The sequence below is a fragment of the Salvelinus alpinus genome, chromosome 14 (assembly GCF_045679555.1).
Source record: "Salvelinus alpinus chromosome 14, SLU_Salpinus.1, whole genome shotgun sequence".
Taxonomy (NCBI): domain Eukaryota; kingdom Metazoa; phylum Chordata; class Actinopteri; order Salmoniformes; family Salmonidae; genus Salvelinus; species Salvelinus alpinus.
The window spans coordinates 39,544,628-39,569,074 of record NC_092099.1 but is presented as its reverse complement, the minus strand read 5'-3'; the positions used below and the strand labels follow the sequence as shown (position 1 = coordinate 39,569,074).

Here is a 24,447-nt window from a genome sequence, read left to right as displayed (position 1 = left end):
GCTGTGTCTCCCGCGTGCTAGCGTAGTAACGACTACCTAGAGGCTTACCTGTTTCATCTATTGCTGTACACTGGACCCTATGATCACTTGGCTACATAACTGATGCCTGCTGGACTGTTAATTTATCACGGTAATCCACTTTGTTTACCTTTGTTTATCTGTCGGCCCTAGCCCCGAACTCAGGCCCTGTGTGTAGTTAACCGACCCTCTATGCCCATTCATCGCCATTTTACCTGTTGTTGTTGACTTAGCTGATTAGCTGTTGTTGTCTTACCCGTTGTTGACTTAGCTAGCTCTCCCAATCAACACCTGTGATTGCTTTATGCCTCGCTTTATGTCTCTCTCAAATGTCAATATGCCTTGTATACGGTTGTTTTGGATAATTATCATTGTTTTAGTTTACTGCGGAGTCCCTAGTCCCGCTGTACATGCCTTAGATACCTCCTTTGTCCCACCTCCCACACATGCGGTGACCTCACCCAGTATAACCAGCATGTCCAGAGATGCAACCTCTCTTATCATCACTCAGTGCCTGGGCTTACCTCCACTGTACTCGCACCCCACCATACCCCTGTCTGCCCATTATGCCCTGAATCTATTCTACCACGCCCAGAAATCTGCTCCTTTTATTCTCTGTCCCCAACGCACTAGACGACCAGTTTTGCTAGCCTTTAGCCGTACCCTCATCCTACTCCTCCTCTGTTCCTCGGGTGATGTGGAGGCTAACCCAGGCCCTGCAATTCTGAGATTTCCTTCCACAACTACAACATTTTCCATCAAGATAGAACTGCCAAAGGGGGAGGAGTTGCAATCTACTGCAGAGATAGCTTGCAAAGTTCTGTCATACTTTCCAGGTCTATGCCCAAACAGTTCGAGCTTCTAATTAAAAAAATTAATCTCTCCAGAAATAAGTCTCTCACTGTTGCTGCCTGTTATAGACCCCCCTCAGCTCCCAGCTGTGCCCTGGAAACCATATGTGAATTGATTGCCCCCATCTATCTTCAGAGTTCGTTCTGTTAGGTGACCTAACCTGGGATATGCTTAACACCCCAGCAGTCCTACAATCTAAACTAGATGCCCTCAATCTCACACAAATTATCAAGCAAACCACGGTCAAACAACAACCCTAAATCCGTTAACATGGGCACCCTCATAGATATTATCCTGACCAACTTGCCCTCCAAATACACCTCTGCTGTTTTCAATCAGAATCTCAGCGATCACTGCCTCATTGCCTGCGTCCGCGGTCAAACAACCACCCATCATCACTGTCAAATGCTCCCTAAAACACTTCTGCGAGCAGGCCTTTCAAATCGACTTGGCCCAGGTATCCTGGAAGGATATTGACCTCATCCCGTCAGTCGAGGATGCCTGGTCGTTCTTTAAAAGCAATATCCTCACCATCTTTAATAAGCATGCCCCTTTCAAAAAATATAGAACTAAGAACAGATATAGCCCTTGGTTCACTCCAGACCTGACTGCCCTTGACCAGCACAAAAACATCCTGTGGCGACTGCAATAGCATCGAATAGTCCCCGCGATATGCAACTGTTCAGGGAAGTCAGGAACCTATACATACAGTTAGTCAGGCTAGCTTTTTCAAACAGAAATTTGCATCCTGTAGCTCTAACTCCAAAAAGTTTTGGGACACTGTAAAGTCCATGGAGAACAAGAGCACCTCCTCCCAGCTGCCCACTGCACTGAGGCTAGGCGACATGGTCACCACCGATAAATCCATGATAATCAAAAATGTCAATAAGCATTTCTCTACGGCTGGCCATATTTTCCACCTGGCTACCTCAACCCCGGCCAACAGCTCCGCACCCCTCGCAGCTACTTGCCCGAGCCTCTCCAGCTTCTCCTTCACCCAAATCCAGATCGCAGATGTTCTGAAAGAGCTGCAAAACCTGGACCCGTACAAATCAGCTGGGCTAGACAATCTGGACCCTCTCTTTCTAAAATTATCCGCCGCCATTGTTGCAACCCCTATTACCAGTCTGTTCAACCTCTCTTTTGTTTAGTCCGAGATCCCTAAAGATTGTAAAGCTGCCGCGGTCATTCCCCTCTTCAAAGAGGGGGACACTCTAGACCCAAACTGTTACAGACCTATATCCATCCTGCCCTGCCTTTCTGAAGTCTTTGAAAGCCAAGTTAATAAACAGATCACTGACCATTTAGAATCCCACCGTACCTTCTCCGCTGTGCAATCAGGTTTCCGAGCTGGTCACGGGTGCACCTCAGCCACGCTCAAGGTACTAAACGATATCATAACCGCCATCGATAAAAGACAGTACTGTGCAGCCGTCTTCATCGACCTGGCCAAGGCTTTTGACTCTGTCAATCACTGTATTCTTATCGGCAGACTCAATAGCCTTGGTTTCTCAAATGACTGCCTCGCCTGGTTCACTTACTACTTCGCAGACAGAGTTCAGTGTGTCAAATCGGAGGGCCTGTTGTCTGGAACTCTGGCAGTCTCTATGGGGGTGCCACAGGGTTCAATTCTCGGGCCAACTCTTTTCTCTGTATATATCAATGATGTCACTCTTGCTGCGGGTGATTCCCTGATCCACCTCTATGCAGACGACACCATTCTGTATACATCTGGCCCTTCTTTGGACACTGTGCTAACAAACCTCCAAACGAGCTTCAATGCCATACAACACTCCTTCTGTGGCCTCCAACTGCTCTTAAACGCTAGCAAAACCAAATGCATGCTTTTCAACCGTTCGCTGCCCGCCTGACTAGCATCACTACTCTGGACGGTTCTGACCTAGAATACGTGGACAACTACAAATACCTAGGTGTCTGGCTAGACTGTAAACTCTCCTTCCAGACTCATATCAAACATCTCCAATCCAAAATAAGATCTAGAATCGGCTTTCTATTTCACAACAAAGCCTCCTTCACTCACGCCGCCAAACTTACCCTAATAAAACTGACTATCCTACCGATTCTCGACTTCGGCGATGTCATTTACAAAATTGCTTCCAACACTCTACTCAGCAAACTGGATGCAGTCTATCACAGTGCCATCGGTTTTGTTACCAAATCACCTTATACCACCCACCACTGCGACCTGTATGCTCTAGTCGGCTGGCCCTCGCTTCATATGAGTCGCCAAACCCACTGGCTCCAGGTCATCTATAAGTCTTTGCTAGGTAAAGCCCCGCCTTATCTCAGCTCACTGGTCACCATAGCAACACCCACCCGTAGCACGCGCTCCAGCAGGTATATTTCACTGGTCATCCCCGAAACCAACATTTCCTTTGGCCGCCTTTCCTTCCAGTTCTCTGCTGCCAGTGACTGGAACGAATTGCAAAAATCACTGAAGCTGGAGACTTACATTTCCCTCAATAACTTTAAACATCAGCTATCTGAGCAGCTAACCGATTGCTGCAGCGATACATAGTCCATCTGTAAATAGCCCACCCAATCTACCTACCTCATCCCCATACTGTTTTTATTTACTTTGCGGCTCTTTTGCACATCAGTATCACTACGTAATATTGTCTTCACTCTTCTTGAACTGCACTGTTGGTTAAGGGCTTGTAAGTAAGCATTTCACGGTATTCGGCGCATGTGACAAATAAGGTTTTATTTGATTTTGACATGCAGGAACGCCCGAATTGTGACCTGCAGTTGCAGTTTTTTTGTTGGTATTGCGTATTATATTCGAGCTATGCCATATTCTACCAAAATGTCAATATAGTGAAATGGAATGTTTCTGGAATTAGGCTGTATTCTGGAATGGGAAGTTCTAACTAAACTGTATTCCATTCTGACTGTATGTGCACTAATGTCAACTTATTGAAAGAGAACGAGGAAGAATAACTGAGCAGCCTATAAACAAGAAACTAAAAAAGCGTTGCTAAAAATCTACCCCCTTGACACATGCCGCTCCTCCAGCAGGTGATACTGTAACGTTACCTATACCGTATCAAATTGTTACAAAATGCAGTTGCTATGCAACCACAGACGCTTCACCCTCCCGGAAGTGCGTGACTCAACGAAAAAATGGCTGACTACAGCTGCAGTGGATTTCATTCGCCCGTGTTGTGGATTTTTTCTTTTAAATTTGTAGTCAAAATGTGGTTGGTGGTTCTCGGGTTGAGAGCTGTAGACGCTGAGGGTCAAATTGAAGATGCTTTCCGTGCAGGAAATACAGTATTTTCACCGACCACTGCAGCAGCACGGGATTTACGGTAAAGAGCGTCGGCAGCGTACTCAATAGTAAACACAGATTTAGCCTGCTCTGTTCTTTAGCCTCTATTGCATTAGGGAGGCATTTAGCTTTAATCTATTCAGTTCGGTAACATTTGACTAGATTAGTTCAGTTTTCTACAGTGGTGCCAGTCATATCTGTAAAAAAAATTAAACTCAAGACGTGGGGCTCATATTCTATAACCAGAATACATTTTAAACCGAATGAATAAAGTCTTTATCACCAAGTAACTTAGTGTTGTAGCTAAGTTAAACCTACAGAGCAAGCATGACACTAAAACGCTCAAAATGCAGGCTACAGTTGTCTGCTTCATCGCCTCTGAGTGAAGCGCCTCCCTGGGTACCTGGGAGCTGTAGCTCTAGCTCTGACAGAACTCATGTTTATCAGGCTGCCGGGCACATCAATATAACACAACAGTATTATACTATAATATTCTATCTCTATAACTTTATACTGCCAGGTATCTTCTCTACGATGTCAACCCACCAGAGGGCTTCAACCTGCGTCGGGATGTCTACATCCGCATGGCGTCCCTGGTGAAGACCCTGAGGACACACGGTGACTGGGTGCTGGTGCTGCCCCCTTGGGGGCGTCTCTACCACTGGCAGAGCCCAGACATCCACCAGACAAGAATCCCCTGGGGAGAGTTCTTCAGCCTCACCAGTCTTCAGTGCAACGTGCCAGTCATAGAATACGAGGAGTTTATAGCCGGTGAGTGCAGCTGAGCTGAAGTGAGCTGTACTGTGCTGGCCTGGTTATACATCCACCATAGTTACTGGGATCGTGCTGGTAAGGATATTGTGGAAGGCAAATATCAGAGGCAGCACAGTAACACCCTGGTCAACACTACAGTGTGAACCACCCCTCAGACGTTTGAGTACATTTACATGTTGCTGTGGTTGGTTGACTTCCCCTGACGCCTGGCTCCTTTCCATTTTCTTCTGTTAATGATTGTTCCATGGGTATAAGAATGCATTATGATTCCTGGTTATAAAGGCTCATACAAACTTATAACAAGTTATAAAACATTGTACCTGCAGGCTTAAAGTAACATTTTATATTTCCATGTTTTTGGCTCCAGAGTCTGGAGGTCCGTTTATTGAGCAGGTGCTGGTGCTACAGAACTACGCTGAAGGGTGGACGGATGGAAAATGGGAGGAGAAAGTGGATGAGAGACCCTGCGTTGAGCGGTTAATGTACTCCAAAGACAAACAGGGCTATTACAGGTACAGTAACCAGGTTCAGAGATGGATAGCAACACAATAGATAAAGCACAATGCATTCCAAAGACACAAAGGACTATGGCACGAGGAAACTAACAGTCTGTCATCTGTGCTTACCTATCTCTATGTCTCGCGAAGTTGAACTAGAAAAGGTAAATACTTGCTTCAGCTACTAAAGGTTTTGTTATGGGAGTGGAAGCAAATGTGTTAGTAGTAGTAATAGTAGTATAGTGGGGTAGTGAGTATGGGGTAGTTGCAGTCATAGAAATATCCCTGTGTTTTAATGGAGGCCTTACAACCTGTCCTCTCTTTCTCTCTCCCTCTGTATAGAGGTTGGTTCTGGGGCTATGAGGAAACCAGGTGTGTGAACGTCACTTGTCTTTCAGCTCAGGGCCAAGCCTCCATGCTGGCACCACTCCTGCAGAACAACATCACATCAACGTGAGTCAATAGAAGTCTGTGTTTGGCCATGGTAGATAAAATAATTTAATATGGAACCAGCCCTTATGAATGCTTGATTTAGGCCAAATCTTCTTGTCTTAGGCAAATCAAATACTAATAATATAACCATATGACATGTGCTGTGGAATTCCAATTTTAAACTAAAACGAAAAAAACATTCTAGACTTAGATGCATAGTCTTTATTGGATTCTGAATGTACTGTATGAGATGTGCACATGTTCACTGGTATTTCCTTTCATATCCCTGCAGGTCAGTGATGTTGGATAGAGCAGAGACTGTCCTCCATGATCACTACGCTGGAAAGGACTACTGGAATGTTAGTCTGATGTTATGTTGTAAAGAATGTAGCTTAAGTTTGGTAATGGTTGATAGCCTACAATCATACACCGAACAAATATATAAATGCAACAATTTTAAAGATTTTAGTGAGTTACAGTTCATATAAAGAAATCAGTGAATTGAAATAAATTCATTAGGCCCTAATCTATGGATTTCACATGACTGGGAATACAGATATGCATCTGTTGGTTCTAGATACTTTTTTTTTTTTAAAGGTAGGAGTTTAGATCAGAAAACCAGTCAGTATCTGGTGTGCCCATTATTTGCCTCATGCAGTGTGACAATGTTGTCCCACTCCTCTTCAATGGCTGTGCGAAGTTGCTGGATATTAGTGGGAACTACAACACGCTGTCGTATACGTCGATCCAAAGAAAACCAAACATGCTCAATGGGTGACATGTCTGGTGAGTATACAGGCCATGGAAGAACTGGAACATTTTCAGCTTCCAGGAATTGTGTACAGACCCTTGTGACATGGGGCTGTGCATTACCATGCTGCACCTGTAATGATCATGATGTTTAATCAGCTTCTTGATATGCCACACCTGCTAGGTGAATGGATTATCTTGGCAAAGGAGAAATGCTCACTAACAGATGTAAACACATTTGTTCACAACATTTGAGAGAAGTAAGCTTTTTGTGCGTATGGAACATTGCTGGGATCTTTTATGCTTACCTATCCAGTTCAAACATGGGACCAACATTTTACATGTTGCGTTTATATTTTTGTTCAGTGTAGATAAGATACTGTAGTAACAAGATGATTAACTAAATTGGGCATTTCAATGCCTCAACCTTTTGCTATTTAATTGTTCTGTCATCACAATTGTACCTTATTACCACTAATTTAATGAATTGTCCTTACCTGTTTGCTTTAACACTCCACAATTTTGTTCATTGTCTTTTCGTGCCTTCTCCTCTCCAGACTCGCCGCAGCATGGTCTTCGCCAAACACCTGCGTCTGCTAGGGGATGAGTTCCGAGCAAAGTACCTGAACTCCACAGACGAGCAGGACCAGACCGTATACAACGAGGACTGGACTCTCATTAAGGTTTTCAGACCTCTTCACATACATCCAATTCTTGCACATTTAGATTATATTTATTTATCCATCCACATTGATTACTTCCTGCACTAGCAGCATGTAGGTCTACTGTACCTTTACAATTAATGGGGGGGACATGTTAAGGTATGGATAGTTATGATTTGCTGTTGGTGGTTAATTTGGATTGGGCATGTGTGGTTTGAGGTGTTATTCATTTCTGTGTGTAAACTCAGAATAAGCTGGGTTCTGCCAGAGGGGGGCCGTACCTGGGTGTCCACCTGAGAAGGAAGGACTTTATCTGGGGTCACAGAGAGGATGTGCCCAGCCTCAAAGGAGCTGTGAAGAAGATCATGAGCCTCATGAAGAAAACCAAACTAGACAGAGTCTTTGTGGCCACAGATGCAGATGATGAAGGTACTGTTTTACTTTGGTGCAATTGAGATAGATTGATGTTGAATTTAGATGAAGGAGTTGACAATAAAGCGATTCATATTTGCAGCCCAAAGAAAATAACATACTAATAATGCTGTTAGGAATTGGAATGCCCACAGTCGATGTCTGCGCCCCCTGTGGAAATCTAATTAGCAAAATAAAAAAATCCCCATAAAAATCTGCCTGTCGTACTCCCGCATCTGCAGTGAAAGATGTCAGGGCTAGAGCGATGTTTGTCAGACCATGAGACATCCCCGAAAGTCGGTCTTCTCACAAAATCGTCTGTAGCGTCCAAACGGTTTAGCCTACAAACTATTATGACCCCTCTGTAGAAAGGAGACACTCACAAACATGTTTTGCTCGAGGATGCCCACAGGCCTCAAGACTCATTAGTGCCAAAAATAAGGGGTTAAATAAAATAAAGGGTTAAATGCATAACAAATGTTTCCTGATCTTTCTTATATCTCACATATATAGGACAGACACTATCTGTTGTTCCATGTAGTGAATCTTATTCAATGTGTTTGTATTGGCTAATAGCAGTGAGGCCAAAAATAATTTGATCAAATAATTGTTTATATTTTAATTCTTCAAGGGTTCTTAAAATTCTAAATCAAATAGCAAAATGATCCTTGGTATGACCTTCATAAAACGATTCCATATAGCTCAGTAGAACCCCTCCCCCGACTTAGACAGGGCTTAGACTCTTAAATGGAATTGACCCCAACCCTATTACCCAGTAGAGAGAATACCTACATCAAGGCTTGGCAGGTTTATGCTGTCTGTACCCTACTCGACATAGTCTGTCCTAGACCTAGATAATAGGACCAGTGTGTTCCTAATGAGGCATATGTCTGTCCTGTGCAGAGCTGGCGGAGCTGAAGAGGATGTTACCAGAGATGACACGCTTCGAGCCCACCTGGGACGACCTGGAACTACTCAAAGACGGGGGCGTGGCTATCATCGACCAATGGATCTGCGCACATGCCAGGTACAGCTCCCAGCTCACACTGCGTGCTTACAGTATATATTCCACCATTCAGATGAAAGTGTTGCACAATGTGTGCATACTGTAGGGAGGGAGCTGTGATGAGTACAAATGATGCAGACATTCTTGTGCTTCTCTTTTGTTGAAGTGCACATGTTAATCCTTAAGAGTATACTGCTACGGCATGATATAACATAAGTCGTAAAACCAAAAACACTAACAGAATAAAGGCCCAATTACTGGTAAACACATAACAGAAACGTGACCGTAATGAAACCAGGCTCTGTGCACAAGACCATCGTGGAATAGTAACTGCACCACTTGGAAGTCACAGGCTAAATTAGGCTACATGCATACATAAGGCTAAATACAGTGTACAGTAGCATGAGGCTACATACATGTTCTAAATGTCCATAAACAAGGCTATGCATAAACAGTCTATATGAAACGGATAATATTACCCCTGAAATGATACGTGAGCTACACCAGGTCTAACGAGCTAGCATTACTAGCTAACATCTTGGCTTAGCTGGCTAGCAGTAGCATTACACACATGAAAGAAAAATACCACATAGGTATGGTATATATGAACTAGCAACACTCAACTAAAGTAATGACATGTCAGACAGTACTTACTATTAGATGCACACACTAAAACACAGGTCAAATACAGATTGGTGAGGAAGTCCAGTCCAACTAGTCCATCCTCTTCTGACCACAATCTCACTCCAAAGACAGGAGCGGGGTTCAGAGAGTACGTTTACATACTGTTATGTTCCCCAGCAAGAAAACGAAATATGTCGTTCAAACAGAAGGGGGAACTAACAAAGTGTCACTGACAACAACCAAAACGAAACAGGCGGGGTTTTAGCACAGGTTCTAAAAGACAATCATTGGGGTGTGCACTGAAAGGTGACTAGCAACAACAACTGGAACCTAAAATAAACCCACTAAATTTGCCCAAGAAGAGGCAAACAAAAGAAAAACCCACACCAAACTTAAAGTTAGAAAGCAAACCAAAAAGTTGAGCAAAATGAAAACAGGGAAGATCAGATAAAAGGATTGTTTGTCTAGATTTTAAAATAGCGATCGACAACTAAAGGTGTTGACCCGCTACATCGCTCAAGACAACTGGAGCACTGGGCCAGCCACTCTTAAATAGAACCTGGGCCAGCACAGGTGAAACACCTTCCCACCAATGAGATGGCAACCAGCACAGTTGTAACACACACTGACTATCGAAGTGACACCAATCGGTGCGCTCTACGTGCTAATGTGCTATACGTCCAATCTCAAAACATAACTGGAAAAACCAAACCCTGTAACACACATGCACAGTAATAATTCGGCAGATTATGCAATAGTCATGTAAACACGTTACTCTGCTTATCTTAATCGGTGTACGGTCAAAATCGAAGTAAGCATATGCCGATTAGAAACACCTGGTTTTCTGAGAAATCTTTAGGATTATTAGGACATGTAAACACGTTTATTTTGATTGCTAATTTTCTGCAGTTATCAGAGTGCCATCAGGTAGTCTGATTTCAGATGTTTCCATGTAAACAGGATTATTAGGGAAATCGTTCTTCTTGCAAGGCATGTAAACGTTTTAATCAAACTATTATATTAATCTGACTATCCACAATAATTGTGTGCATGTAACTGCAATCAGTTGAGGTGCATGGGGAATGGCAGACTGTGATTGGCTGATAGAAGTGGAGTGACTTGTAGGTACCACTAATGAGAAAATAAGGGGTGTTGGGCAAATACAACAAATACTAGAATAGGGGTGAAGTAAACACTAAATAAGATCTACGATGTATGGGATGATGTATTGTATTTGGGAAGGTGAAGCCTATTGTTGTATTGTTATGTTGAATATTTCTTGTTGGTTTGATACTTGTAAAAGTGACTTGTCTTTCTTTCTTAGTTGCTCTTGGATGGATTAATAAAGTTGTACTGAATTGAATTCCCTCTATCTCCCTTCCATTTCCCAGGTATTTTATCGGAACCTCCGTGTCGACCTTCTCCTTCCGTATCCACGAGGAGAGAGAGATATTGGGATTCGAACCCAAAACCACCTACAACCGCTTCTGTGGGGACAGTGAGAAAGAGTGTGAACAGCCCACACACTGGAAAATAGTCTACTGACTCATCAATGCAAAACCCCACTCAACACCTCTTTTAAAAACATGCCAAAAGCAGTGTTGAAGTGGATCTTTTTTCATTTTTTTATATATACGCTACCGTTAAAAAGTTTGGGGTCACTTAGAAATGTCCTTGTTTTTGAAAGAAAATTTTAAAAAGTCCATTAAAAGGACATCGAATTGATCAGAATTACAGTGTAGATATTGTTAATGTTGTAAATGACTATTGTAGCTGGAAACGGCAGATTTTTTAATGGAATATCTACATAGGCGTACAGAGGCCCATTATCAGCAACCATCACTCCTGTGTTACAATGGCACGTTCTGTTAGCTAATCCAAGTTTATCATTTTAAAAGGCTAATTGATCATTAGAAAACCCTATTGCAAGTATGTTAGCTCAGCTGAAAACTGTTGTCCTGATTAAAGAAGCAATAAAACTGGCCTTCTTTAGACTAGTTGAGTGTCTGGAGCATCAGCATTTGTGGGTTCGATTACAGGCTCAAAATGGCCAGAAACAAATAACTTTCTTCAGAAACTCGTCAGCCTATTCTTGTTCTGAAGATCTCGTACAATGATGTGTCCTACTCCCTTCACAGAACAGCGCAAACTGGCCCTAACCAGAATAGAAAGAGGAGTGGGAGGCCCCGGTGCACAACTGAGCAAGAGGACAAGATTGCCTGCAATGACAACAAGCTCAGTCCGATGATGCTGTGACACACTGCCTCAGACCATGATGGACTCTCCACCTCCAAATCGATCCCGCTCCAGCCTCGGTGTAACGCTCATTTCTTTGACGATAAATGTGAATCTGACCATCACCCCTGGTGAGACAAAACCGCGACTCGTCAGTGAAGAGCACTTTTTGCCAGTCCTGTCTGGTCCAGCAACGGTGGGTTTGTGCCCATAGGCGACGTTGTTGCCGGTGATGTTTGGTGAGGACCTGCCTTACAACAGGCCTACAAGCCCTCAGTCCAGCTTCTCTCAGCCTATTGCAGACAGTCTGAGCACTGATGAAGGGATTGTGCGTTCCTGGTGTAACTCGGGCAGTTGTTGTTGCCATCCTGTACCTGTCCCGCAGGTGTGATGTTCGGATGTACCAATCCTGTGCAGATGTTGTTACACTTGGTCTGCCACTGCGAGGATGATCAGCTGTCTCCCTGTAGCGCTGTCTTAGGCGTCTCACAGTACGGACAATGCAATTTATTGCCCTTGCCACATCTGCATTCCTCATGCCTCCTTGCAGCATGCCTAAGGCATGTTCACGCAGATGAGCAGGGACCCTGGGCAACTTTCTTTTGGTGTTTTTCAGGGTCATTAGAACGGCCTCCTTTTTAGTGTCCTAAGTTTTCATAACTGTGACCTTAATTACCTACCGTCTGTAAGCTGTTAGTGTCTTAACGACCGTTTCACAGGTGCATGTTCATTAATTGTTTACGGTTCATTGAACAAGCATGCGAGACCGTGTTTAAACCCTTTAAAATGAGGATCTGTAAAGTAATTTGGATTTTTACGAATTGTCTTTGAAAGACAGGGTCCTGAAAAAGGGACGTTTCTTTTTTTGAAAAAGGGACGTTTCTTTATTCCATAAAAAATCTCCCGTTTCCAGCTACAATCGTCATTTACAACATTAAAAATGTCTATACTGTATTTCTGATCAATTTGATGTTATTTTAATGGATAAAAAATTTGCTTTTCTTTCAAAAACAAGGACATTTCTAAGTGACCCCAAACTTTTGAACGGTAGTGTGTGTGTTTATATATGTGTAAATGTTTTACTTTTTATTAAAGTTTTTTTTGTGTTATGTTTGTATTGTTTTGAGAATTGTGCAAACTGGGGTCCATTGACCACTGTGACTGAATGTGATGCTAAAATGGTCAAAGACTGGGCAGTCAGATGACTTAAAAAGCACCACTTTAATTTGACCTGTTTACACTCATTGCACCTTTCTAATCACTTTCTAGGTATTATATCTGCCTTTTTTAGTGTTATGTGTGAGAATGATCAAATAAAATCTGGCTGCAATCAATGGTATTTCAATTGCTGTACGATTTTTATAAGGGAATTATTTGTTGGTCATGTAACATGCATTGAAAGGGCAGTGTCTTCTATGACCAATTCATACTGTATTCGGTTGTGAATCTACCTTATGTTGCATTATGCTGTACGATATGTTGTGAACTTGAGGAACCGGTTTTTGTTTTGTTTTCCTTTGTGAATAGCCTATGATAGAAACTGTGTTGCTTGGTTGACATGTCAGTCTTCGAACAGAGAAAAAAGATATGTGGTTAAATATAGTATGTTGTTGATCCATTTTTTCCCGCATGACCTGTTAAAGGTAAGTTCAAAGCCATATAGTGAACATTGATTGACCAGGTAATTATGGTGAAGCCCAGAATATGATCTATATTTTATATGATCAGATATAAACATAACTTATTTTCAATGATTACAGTTACAGTAAGTTTTTTTCTACAGATAAAAATGATGTATGATAATTTTGGTACTTTTATTTTAATCTTTCCACTTGTATGACTGTCATTTTGGAAATTATTTCATTATAAATTATTTTCACGAGTATCAATCAGAGCACATACCATATTTTCGATGATTACATACATCTTTTTCTTACAACAAAAGGACTGAGACGACACAAAGCAGTCACTCACCTGCCAATATGTTCTAAGGTTAACTGCAAAATATATAGAGAGTAAATATATATACAGTACCAGTCAAAAGTTTGGACACACCTACTCATTTCTTTATTTTTATTATGTTCTACCGTGTAGAATAATAGTGAAGACATCGAAACCATGAAATACCACATATGGAATCATGTAGTAACCAAAAAAGTGTTAAACAAATCTAAATATATTTTATATTCTTCAAAGTAGCCACGCTTTGCCTTCTCAACCAGCTTCATGAAGTAGTCACCTGGAATGTATTTCAATTAACAGGTGTGTCTTTTTAAAATGTGTGGAATTTCTTTCCTTAATGCGTTTGAGCCAATCAGTTGTGTTGTGACAAGGTACAGTGGTTGCTCAACTAAAAGTTTTGAGATTATGCTGCGGGATTTAAGAGGTAATTTGTTGTTTAGTCCGGTACCCTGCATCACTACTTAATTGCTCCAGACCAGCACAAGGGGAAGTTAGAGCACTGATTATGCTTTTGGGTCCCAAGGCACTACTGTGTCTCTAACTGACAATGAATGGGCGACATAAACCAAATAGAAACTGATAATTGTGCACGACTTCAAAATGTAATTTCAATGAACTGAATGATGAGGATGAAGAAGGTGATTGAATTTAGAACAATAGTGTAAGAATTGCTATTCTTCTGTCCTGCAAACTTAGACTACAATTAAGGTGTGGAAATGTTAAGATTATTTTGCTCTTACTGTAGTACTGTAGCCTACTCCTGACCGGTGATGTTGTTCTCCCGAGTGGCTCAGCGGTCTAAGACACTGTATCGCAGTGCAAACTGTGTTGCTACAGATGCTGGTTTGATACCCGTGCTGGCCGCGACCTGGAGACCCATGAGGCGACAGTAGGCTTTTGGTTTCTCTCCCTCTAAAAACAGAAATATATCATTCTAAATAACAAACTGGCTTAATTTACAAATTAGTAACAATGTCTCACCCCATGTTCAAAAATGGCCTTTTTCTCACTCACTTTAGGTTATTTGAAAACAATCATCTCCAAAATATTGTTATTTTTTCAAATCTAACAAAACAATCAACGTTGAATAACTGGCATAATTGTGACATGCCACAAGCAAATATGTTCAATGACGAGGTGGATCAGGACGTGTATTGGTTCATTTCAAGAGACAAAACATCAGAATGTATCTTATCAGTTGATCAAAACAGTTGAGTGTGAGTACAATTGAAAGTTGACTAAGCCATAACAGTAGGCTATAATCATAACCAAGACTTTAAAATAGCCACTTTAGTTGTTCAGCTATGAGCGAGGAGTGTTGCAATTCATCATATGAGGTTTTCAGGGTTTTCAAAATCTGGAATTGTACTTTTATTTTAAACATGTTCCCTTAGGCAGTGTCACTTGGTGAAGGATTCAATCCTAGAAGTTATTGAATGCAACAACTATGTCTCTGTGACTAACAAGCACAGTCATGAGTGGGTATTTCCCACAGTGTTTAGTGTTTAGCACTATTTCGGTGGGTCACATAATTTCAAAGAAAGTGTTAAATTTAACACTGGGTGTTAAAAATCTGATCTTAAATTTGCTGTGTGGATTTTCATTTGTATTTATTTCCTGATGGAGAGCATTGTCTGTTAGGATTACCTGTACTATGTTCCCGCTATATGTTTATGCATTTGTGTGTGTGTATGTACAAGTGTTATTGGAGTGGTTTGGCTAGTTTCGTTGTGAATCAGTACACGTATGCACAATGCAGTCATCTTACCATTTTAAACGGGCCTGTGGTTCACCTTGTGAATATCTTTTGTTTTTTTGAAGGGTCTTCTTTAAAACACTACCTTAATCGGGGTCAGGGAAACTGGCCCTAAATCTCCTTTGGGCAATGACTTGTTACTAATCTATGTTTATGAACAAGCCTGTGGTTTACATTGTGCATGTATTTTTGTTTCATAGGTCTGCACCGGAAGCACCAAGTCTGACAGCTGGGAAACCAAAGGAGACAGTTCAGTACCGTTTGAGTCTTGCAAATGCACCCAACATGAACATGTGGGTTAGAGTTAATTAAAGGACATAGCAGTTGCAAATTAGCAGATGTTGTGTGTGTGTGCGTAAGAATGTTTAACTGTCATATACAGTTGGGGATTGATCAACTTCACGTTTTTCAGCTTCGGCCCACCACCTACCAGCGCTGGGTTGTTTTTAACCCAGCATTTTTCTGTGTAGGTTCTCACGGGGCAACCATTTAGATCCTATTGTCTGAAAGGCATGGGCTGCATCCCAATTCTCCACCCTTTTAGCTCTATTGTTTAAAGCCAGGGGGCAGTAGTGTCTCCTCATCAGTCTCCTATCACTATGCCGGCTGAATACCAATCAGGAGTGTTGAGAGGTGTACTCAGGGATTGAGGCATGCAGACTGAAGTTTCATCCTTATTTCAGCACCACCACAGTGTAGCCTGTGTGTGTGACCCAAATGGTACCCTATTACCTTTATAGTGCACTACTTTTATAGGGCTCTGGTCAAAAGTAGTGCACTATATAGGGCAGGGTTTCCCAAACTCAGTCCTGGGGCCCACCTGGGTGCACGTGTTGGTTTTTGCCCTAGCACTGCACAGCTGATTCAAATCATCATAGCTTGATGATGAATTGGTTATTTGGGGTGGGGGGTAGCCTAATGTTACCCTGCTACCCTGGCTGACAGTTGTTTTATCGTTGGCTCAGTCTGTTCAGTGTCATGGTTTCATCTTTTGAATGTTGCTAAAGTGATTCTGTTTGATTTTGTCTCTATAGACGAGTTAGCTGACAACCTCACAAAATTGATGCGCACACTTCAATGGGTCAGAAGTCCGTGTGTTGTTGTGATTCTGGATGGCCAGAAGCTAACCACAATGACAAGAAGCTGACGTGGGGAATCATAGGTGGCTCGTTTAAGCTAGTTTTATGTGGTTCTTGATACTATGTCTTGTATTGAGGTGTTTTTTACTGATGTCACATCTATGCTAATATGGCAAAATAATTGCTAGCTAACTAACCAACAATTGAAACAATGTATTTGAGAGACAACATGTGCTCATTGTATTTATATTTTCAATAAACATTGGAGACTAAATATAGTATATTTTTCTCTTGGTTCACTCTAAAAAGCATATATCTTGTTGCTAAAAGGAGTTACTATGCCTGTAAACAAAAAAGAGAGAATTCAAACTTTCATTGGTATTCGTGAGATTGCTTCTATCTTGGTTGGGCATCAAAGCCAAAGCCTGATGTTCCTGTGTCTGCCTGGCATACTTAAAGATACCTCAATGTTTATTACTTTCATTAACCTGAGTTGATATCTCCAAAAGGAAACCGGTCTAGCTCTAGCCTGAGATAACAAGGATTATGTGGAGACTGACTTTCTGTATTTACCCATTTTTTATTTGATAGATTGATTTTCCTAAGCTGGCATTATTTAGCAGGGACAGACAGCAGGCCCAATATGATGTGTCTCAAATGGCATGCTATTCCCTACTATGCGTTAAAATTGATGATAATACGAAAGAGAGTTTGAACAGGCTAGTAATAGGGTTTGCAACAATTGCAACAATTGTCTAGCCCACCTGATTTGTAGGGGTCCAGATTTTGCAGCTCTTTCAGAACATCAGCTTTCTGGATTTGGGTGAAGGAGAAGCGGAGGGGGGGGGGGGTGACTTGGGCAGGTTGCTGCAAGGGGAGCAGAGCTGTTGCCGGGTTAGGGGTAGCCAGGTGGAAAGCATGGCCAGCCGTAGAAAAATGCTTACTGAAATTCTCAATTATCGTACATTTATCGGTGGTGACAGTGTTTCCTAGCCTCAGTGTAGTGTGCAGCTGGGAGGAGGTGCTTTTATTCTCCATGGGCTTTACAGTGTCCCAAAACTTTTTGGAATTTGTGCTACAGGATGCTAATTTCTGTTTGAAAAAGCTAGCCTTTGCTTTCCTAATTAACTGTGTATATTGGTTCCTAACTTCGCTGAAAAGTTGCATTTCCTGAAAAGGCTATTTCATGCTAATGCAGTACGCCACAGGATGTTTTTGTGCTCGTCAAGGGCAGTCTAGTCTGGAATGAACCAAGGGCTATATCTGTTCTTAGTTCTACATTTTTTGAATGGGGCATTCATATTTAAGATGGTAAGGAAAGCACTTTTAAAGCAGAACCAGGCATCCTCTACTGACAGGATGAGGTCAAAATCCTTCCGGGATACCCGGACCAGGTCGATTAGAAAGGTCTGCTCACTGAAGTGTTTTAGGGAACGTTTGACAGTGATGAGGGGTGGTCGTTTGACCACGTACCCATTACAGATGCAGGCAATGAGGCAGTGATCGCTGAGATCCTGGTTGAAGACAGCAGAGGTGTAATTTGGAGGGCAAGTTGGTCAGGATGATCTATGAGGGTGCCTTTGTTTCTGGATTTAGGGTTGTACCTGGTAGGTTCCTTGATAATTTGTGTGAGATTGAGGGTGTCATGACGTTGGGTTGGGGGTAGGTTTACGACAGTCATAAATACCTCTTTCCCCCTTTTTCTCTCTCCCCACTATAACTGATGTGACATAAGGAAACCCATGGGTTAACATAGAGATTCTGGGTAACATCAGAAATTGGGGGAAATGAACTATATTCTGGTAATCCAACCAACTGAACATATGCGGTGGTACTTAAGGTATATTATGTCAGTTCGGTTGCCCTCTGACACATTCTCATCAATGATAGAATGACATAAACTCTACTGTGGAAAGTATAAATGTCAGAGGTATCGGATTCACATGGAATTGTGGTTTAATTGAAATGTTTGAATATGACATTATTTGTGAAGAGGTGAAATGTAATTTTAGCTTCCAAATGAGAGATCTGTACTTTCATAAGTGTTCCTCTGCTCACAGTGGCCCGCCCCTGTGAAGAGGCATGGGTTATAAACTTTTCAGACACACCCCTCTCCCTCCACTATAAAAGCCATATAATATATATAATATAATATAACTTTCTGTTCCGGGTACACCAGGATGACGGTCCTGTGTCAGAATGGTTCAGACAATAACTACAGAACTAGGCCAACATCAGCATGGACTTTGATTGTGAATGGTATGAACTTTGAACTCGTATTCACTACAGAAGTGATATCTCCTAACCGTTGAGTTAGCAACAGCTAAACGCAGGTTAGGAAGGACAGTCCGAGTATCCCGTCTACTATATACAACGTTACTACAACGTATCCCGTGACAACCAGAGACATTCTTCAAAGGACAGAGGACTCGTGTTGGCGACACGGTCCATCTACCACCAACCTACTGAAGCGCAGCTCAGAGTAAATATGTATTGCATTTTCTTTTTCAAATGGGCGGTAATTTAGAATGCATCAGATACTGTATTTACGACAGCACAGCTCGCCTATGTTCGAATCTCCCGCTCTTTCACTAAGATCCCGCCCCTTTTCTTTGTGTAACAAGCTGTCATATCTATTCCGCCCGCTAGGGACGTTTTTCTGTATGACGTAATTTGTGATCAAGTTATGATTTAATTGTATATGTGTGATTCTGTGTGATTAGTTAGGTATTTAGTAAATAAATAATTAAACCCAATTTTGTATTGCTGATTCAACTTGTTAGCCAGGATTCTTGCAGATAATCAAGGACTTACAACTTTCAGATGAGACTGAATAAAATGACGATTAATGTGACTGCTATTTAGTAAAATATTACTAAATCTTTAAGAGTTTATTCGAAAGATAACAGCTCTATAAATATTCTTTCGTGGTGTCCCTCTCTAGTTAATTAATATTTACATGATTAGTTCAATCAGGTAATATTAATTACGGAGAAATTATTTTATAGAATAGCATGTCATAGCAATCAATCTGGCATAGTCAAAGACACGACAAGGGCATCTAGTTTAGATTGTAGGACGGCCGGGGTGTTAAGCATATCCCAGTTTAGGTCACCTAACAGTACGAACTCTGAAGATAAAAGGGGGGCAATCATTTATATGGTGTCCAGGGCACAGCTGGGGGCTGAGGGGTGTCTATAACAAGCGGCAACAGTGAGAGACTTATTTCTGGAAAGGTGGATTTTTAAAAGTAGAAGCTAGAACTGTTTGGGCACAGACCTGGATAGTTTGACAGAACTCTGCAGGCTATCTCTGCAGTAGATTGCAACTCCGCCCCCTTTGGCAGTTCTATCTTGATGGAAAATGTTGTAGTTGGGGATGGAAATGTCTGTCACGATCGTCTTCTTGTGAGAGATTGGACCAAGGCGCAGCGTGTGCAAAATACATCTCTTTATTGTTGAAGAGAGAAAAACACGAAAACGAACACTATACACAAACTAACAAAAAAAACAACAAACGACCGTGAAGCTAAATAACGTAAGTGCACAGACAAGCAACAAACGTTCAACATAGACAATTACCCACAAACACATGATGCCCATGGCTGCCTTAAATATGGCTCCCAATGAGAGACAATAAACCACAGCTGTCTCTAATTGAGAACCAATCCAGGCAGCCATCGACATACAAACACCTAGACAAGACATTTCCCCATTAAACCTACAAACCCCTAGACAACCCAAAACACATACTTCCCCATGTCACAAGGCCAGGAGGTGACATAACCCCCCCCTTAAGGTGCGAACTCCGGGCGCACCAGCATAAAGTCTAGGGGAGGGTCTGGGTGGGCGTCTGTCCACGGTGGCGGCTCTGGCACTGGTCGTGGTCCCCACCCCACCATAGTCACTACCCGCTTTCGTAGCATCCTCCAAATGACCACCCTCCAACTTAACCCCACTGGATTAAGGGGCAGCACCGGACTAAGGGGCAGCACCGGACTAAGGGGCAGCACCGGACTAAGGGGCAGCACCGGACTAAGGGGCAGCACCGGACTAAGGGGCAGCACCGGACTAAGGGGCAGCACCAGGATAAGGGGCAGCACCAGGATAAGGGGCAGCTCCGGACTGAGGGACGGCAGCTCCGGACTGAGGGACAGCACCGGACTGGCTGGCGGATCCTGGCTGGATGGCTCCGGCGGATCCTGGCTGGACGGCTCTGGCGGATCCTGGCTGGGCTGCTCATGGCTGGCTGACGGATCTGGCTGCTCATGGCTGGCTGACGGATCTGGCTGTTCATGGCTGGCTGACGGATATGGCTGCTCATGGCTGGGCTGCTCATGGCTGGCTGACGGATCTGGCTGCTCATGGCTGGCTGACGGATCTGGCTGCTCATGGCTGGCTGACGGATCTGGCTGCTCATGGCTGGCTGACGGATCTGGCTGCTCATGGCTGGCTGACGGATCTGGCTGCTCATGGCTGGCTGACGGATCTGGCTGCTCATGGCTGGCTGACGGATCTGGCTGCTCATGGCTGACTGACGGATCTGGCTGCTCATGGCTGGCTGACGGATCTGGCTGATCCTGGCTGGCGGAAGGCTCTGGCTGATCCTGTCTGGCGGAAGGCTCTGGCTGATCCTGTCTGGCGGAAGGCTCTGGCTGATCCTGTCTGGCGGAAGGCTCTGGCTGATCCTGTCTGGCGGAAGGCTCTGGCTGATCCTGTCTGGCGGAAGGCTCTGGCTGATCCTGTCTGGCTGACGGATCTGGCTGCTCATGGCTGGCTGACGGATCTGGCTGCTCATGGCTGGCTGACGGATCTGGCTGCTCATGGCTGGCTGACGGATCTGGCTGCTCATGGCTGGCTGACGGATCTGGCTGATCCTGGCTGGCGGAAGGCTCTGGCTGATCCTGTCTGGCGGAAGGCTCTGGCTGATCCTGTCTGGCGGAAGGCTCTGGCTGATCCTGTCTGGCGGAAGGCTCTGGCTGATCCTGTCTGGCGGAAGGCTCTGGCTGATCCTGTCTGGCGGAAGGCTCTGGCTGATCCTGTCTGGCGGAAGGCTCTGGCTGCTCCTGTCTGGCGGTCGGCTCTAGCGGCTCCTGTCTGGCAGACGGCTCTGAAGGCTCATGGCAGACGGGCGGCTTTGCAGGCTCAGTACAGACGGGCGGCTTTGAAGACTCATGGCAGACGGACAGTTCAGACGGCGTTGGGCAGACGGGCAGTACAGGCGCCGTTGGGCAGACGGGCAGTTCAGGCGCCGTTGGGCAGACGGGCAGTTCAGGCGCCGTTGGGCAGACGGGCAGTTCAGGCGCCGTTGGGCAGACGGGCAGTTCAGGCGCCGTTGGGCAGACGGCAGACTCTGGCCGGCTGAGACGCACTGTAGGCCTGGTGCGTGGTGCCGGAACTGGAGGTACCGGGCTAAGGACACGCACCTTCAGGCTAGTGCGGGGAGAAGGAACAGGGCATGCTGGACCCTGGGGACGCACATTAGGCCTAGTGCGTGGTGCCGGAACTGGTGGTACCGGGCTGAGGACACGCATCTCAGGGCTAGTGCGGGGAGCAGCAACAGGACGCACAGGACTCTGGGGACACACAGGAGGCTTGGTGCGTGGTGTTGGCACTGGTGGTAAAGGGCTGGAGACACGCACCATAGAGCTAGTGCGTGGAGGAGGCACAGGGCTCTGAAGACGCACAGGAAGCCTGGTGCGTGGTGTAGGCACTGGTGGTACTGGGCTGGAGCGGGGAGGTGGCGCAGGAAATACCGGACCGTGCAGGCGTACTGGCTCCCTTGAGCACTGAGCCTGTCCAACCTTACCTGGTTGTATGCTCCCCGTCGCCCGACCAGTGCGGGGAGGTGGAATAACCTGCACCGGGCTATGTAGGCGAACCGGGGACACTATACGTAAGGCTGGTGCCATGTAAGCCGGCCCGAGGAGACGCACTGGTGGCCAGATACGTTGGGCCGGCTTCATGACATCCGGCTCAACGCTCAATTTAGCCCGGCCGATACGTGGAGCTGGAATGTACCGAACCGGGCTATGCACACGTACAGGAGACACCATGCGCTCTACTGCGTAACACGGTGTCTGCCCGTACTTTCGCTCTCCACGGTAAGTACAGGGAGTAGGCGCAGGTCTCCTACCTGACTTCGCCACACTCCCTTTAAGGCCCCCCCCAAGAAATTTTTGGGTTGTACTCACGGGCTTCCAGCCTTGCTTCCGTGCTGCCTCCTCATATCGCCTCCTCTCGGCTTTAGCTGCCTCCAGCTCTTCACGAGGGAGGCGATATTCTCCCGGTTGTACCCAAGGTCCCTTACCATCCAGTATCTCCTCCCATGTCCATGAATCCTGTGTAGGTGGGTCCTGTTGCCGCTTGACACGCCGCTTGGTCCTAGATTGGTGGGTAATTCTGTCACGATCGTCTTCTTGTGAGAGATTGGACCAAGGCGCAGCGTGTGCAAAATACATCTCTTTATTGTTGAAGAGAGAAAAACACGAAAACGAACACTATACACAAACTAACAAAAAAAAAAAAAAAACGACCGTGAAGCTAAATAACGTAAGTGCACAGACAAGCAACAAACGTTCAACATAGACAATTACCCACAAACACATGATGCCCATGGCTGCCTTAAATATGGCTCCCAATTAGAGACAATAAACCACAGCTGTCTCTAATTGAGAACCAATCCAGGCAGCCATCGACATACAAACACCTAGACAAGACATTTCCCCATTAAACCTACAAACCCCTAGACAACCCAAAACACATACTTCCCCATGTCACACCCTGACCTAACTAAAATAATAATGAAAACAAAGATAACTAAGGCCAGGGTGTGACAATGTCAGAATTTTTGGTGGCCTTCCTAAGCCAGGATTCAGACACGGCTAGTACATCAGGGTTGGCAGAGTGTGCTAAAGCAGTGAATAAAACAAACTTAGGGAGGAGGCTGCTGATGTTAACATGCATGAAACCAAGGCTTTTACGGTTACAGAAGTCAACAAATGAGAGCACCTGGGGAATAGGTGTGGTACTGGGGGCTACAGGGCCTCGGTTAACCTCTACATCACCAGAGGAGGAGTAGGATGAGGGTACGGCTAAAGGCTGTAAGACCTGGTCGTCTAGTGCGCTGGGAACAGAGAATAAAAGGAGCAGATTTCTGGGCGTGGTACAATAGATTCAAGGCCTAATGTACAGACAAGGGTGTGGTAGGATGTGTGTACAGTGGAGGTAAACCTAGGCATTGAGTGACGATGAGAGAGAGATTGCATCTCTGGAGGCACCAGTTAAGCCAGGTGAGGTCTCCGCATGTGTGGGGGGTGGGACAAAAGAGCTATCAAAGGCATGTTGAGCGGGACTGTGGGCTCTACAGTGAAATAAAACAATAAGTACTAAACGAGATGGCATATTGACAATAGAGAGAGGCATAAAGCAATCACGGGTGTTAATCGGGAGAGCTTAGACAACAGCGGGTAAATGGCGATGAATGGGCAGAGATGGTCAGTCAGGTATGCACAGGACCTGAGTTCGAGGTTGGGGCCGACAGATAAACAAAAAGAGGTACCGCGTTAGTGAATAGTCCAGCAGGCATCATCTGTGTAGCCGAGTGATCATAGGGTCCAATGAGCAGCAATAGGTGAGTCCGGGAGCAGTTCGTTAGTCGCTACTACGCAAGGCGAGAGGGAGACAACGGCGTTCAGAAAGCTAGTGGGCCGGGTCTAGCGGATGGGTCTTCGGCAACATTGCAACGGAAAAGCCTGTTGAAACCACATCGGACGATTACTCGGCAGACCAGTCGTGATGGATCGGCGGGGCTCCGTATCGACAATAAAGGGTCCAGGCCAATTGGCAAAGGAGGTATTGTAGCCCAAGAAGTTAGCTGGTATATGGGCCTAGTTCGAGGCTAGCTCAAGGCTTACTGATAGTGGGGTGGTAGATGCCCATCTTCCCTTATGGCTCAGCTCAGGTGCCTATATGCACCATATACATAATTTACACACATCACACACACGCATGCACGCAGGCATGCACGCACGCACACACACACACAGTCAGCTCCTGCTCAGAGAGGCCCAGCTCATGATCTCCAAAGCAGCAGATT

The 24,447-nt window shown here is 44.5% G+C and overlaps 1 protein-coding gene across 1 annotated transcript; it reads left to right on the top strand.

The window, feature by feature from the left end:
- The first annotated feature begins 3,984 nt into the window (after nucleotides 1-3,984).
- LOC139538909 (GDP-fucose protein O-fucosyltransferase 2-like) lies at nucleotides 3,985-11,297 on the top strand. Its single transcript, XM_071341475.1, has 9 exons — nucleotides 3,985-4,202; nucleotides 4,683-4,933; nucleotides 5,304-5,448; nucleotides 5,776-5,886; nucleotides 6,158-6,224; nucleotides 7,173-7,298; nucleotides 7,526-7,706; nucleotides 8,592-8,715; nucleotides 10,710-11,297. The coding sequence occupies exons 1-9, from the start codon at nucleotides 4,015-4,017 to the stop codon at nucleotides 10,861-10,863; spliced, it is 1,347 nt and encodes a 448-aa protein (XP_071197576.1). The 5' UTR covers nucleotides 3,985-4,014; the 3' UTR covers nucleotides 10,864-11,297.
- The last annotated feature ends 13,150 nt before the right edge of the window (nucleotides 11,298-24,447 follow it).

Coding starts and splice junctions, on each gene's coding strand:
- LOC139538909 (XM_071341475.1), top strand. CDS start 4,015: ATGGCTGACTACAGCTGCAGTGGATTTCATTCGCCCGTGTTGTGGATT. Junction 5,449..5,775: donor GACAAACAGGGCTATTACAG/GTACAGTAACCA, acceptor CCCTCTGTATAG/AGGTTGGTTCTGGGGCTATG. Junction 6,225..7,172: donor CTGGAAAGGACTACTGGAAT/GTTAGTCTGATG, acceptor TCTCCTCTCCAG/ACTCGCCGCAGCATGGTCTT.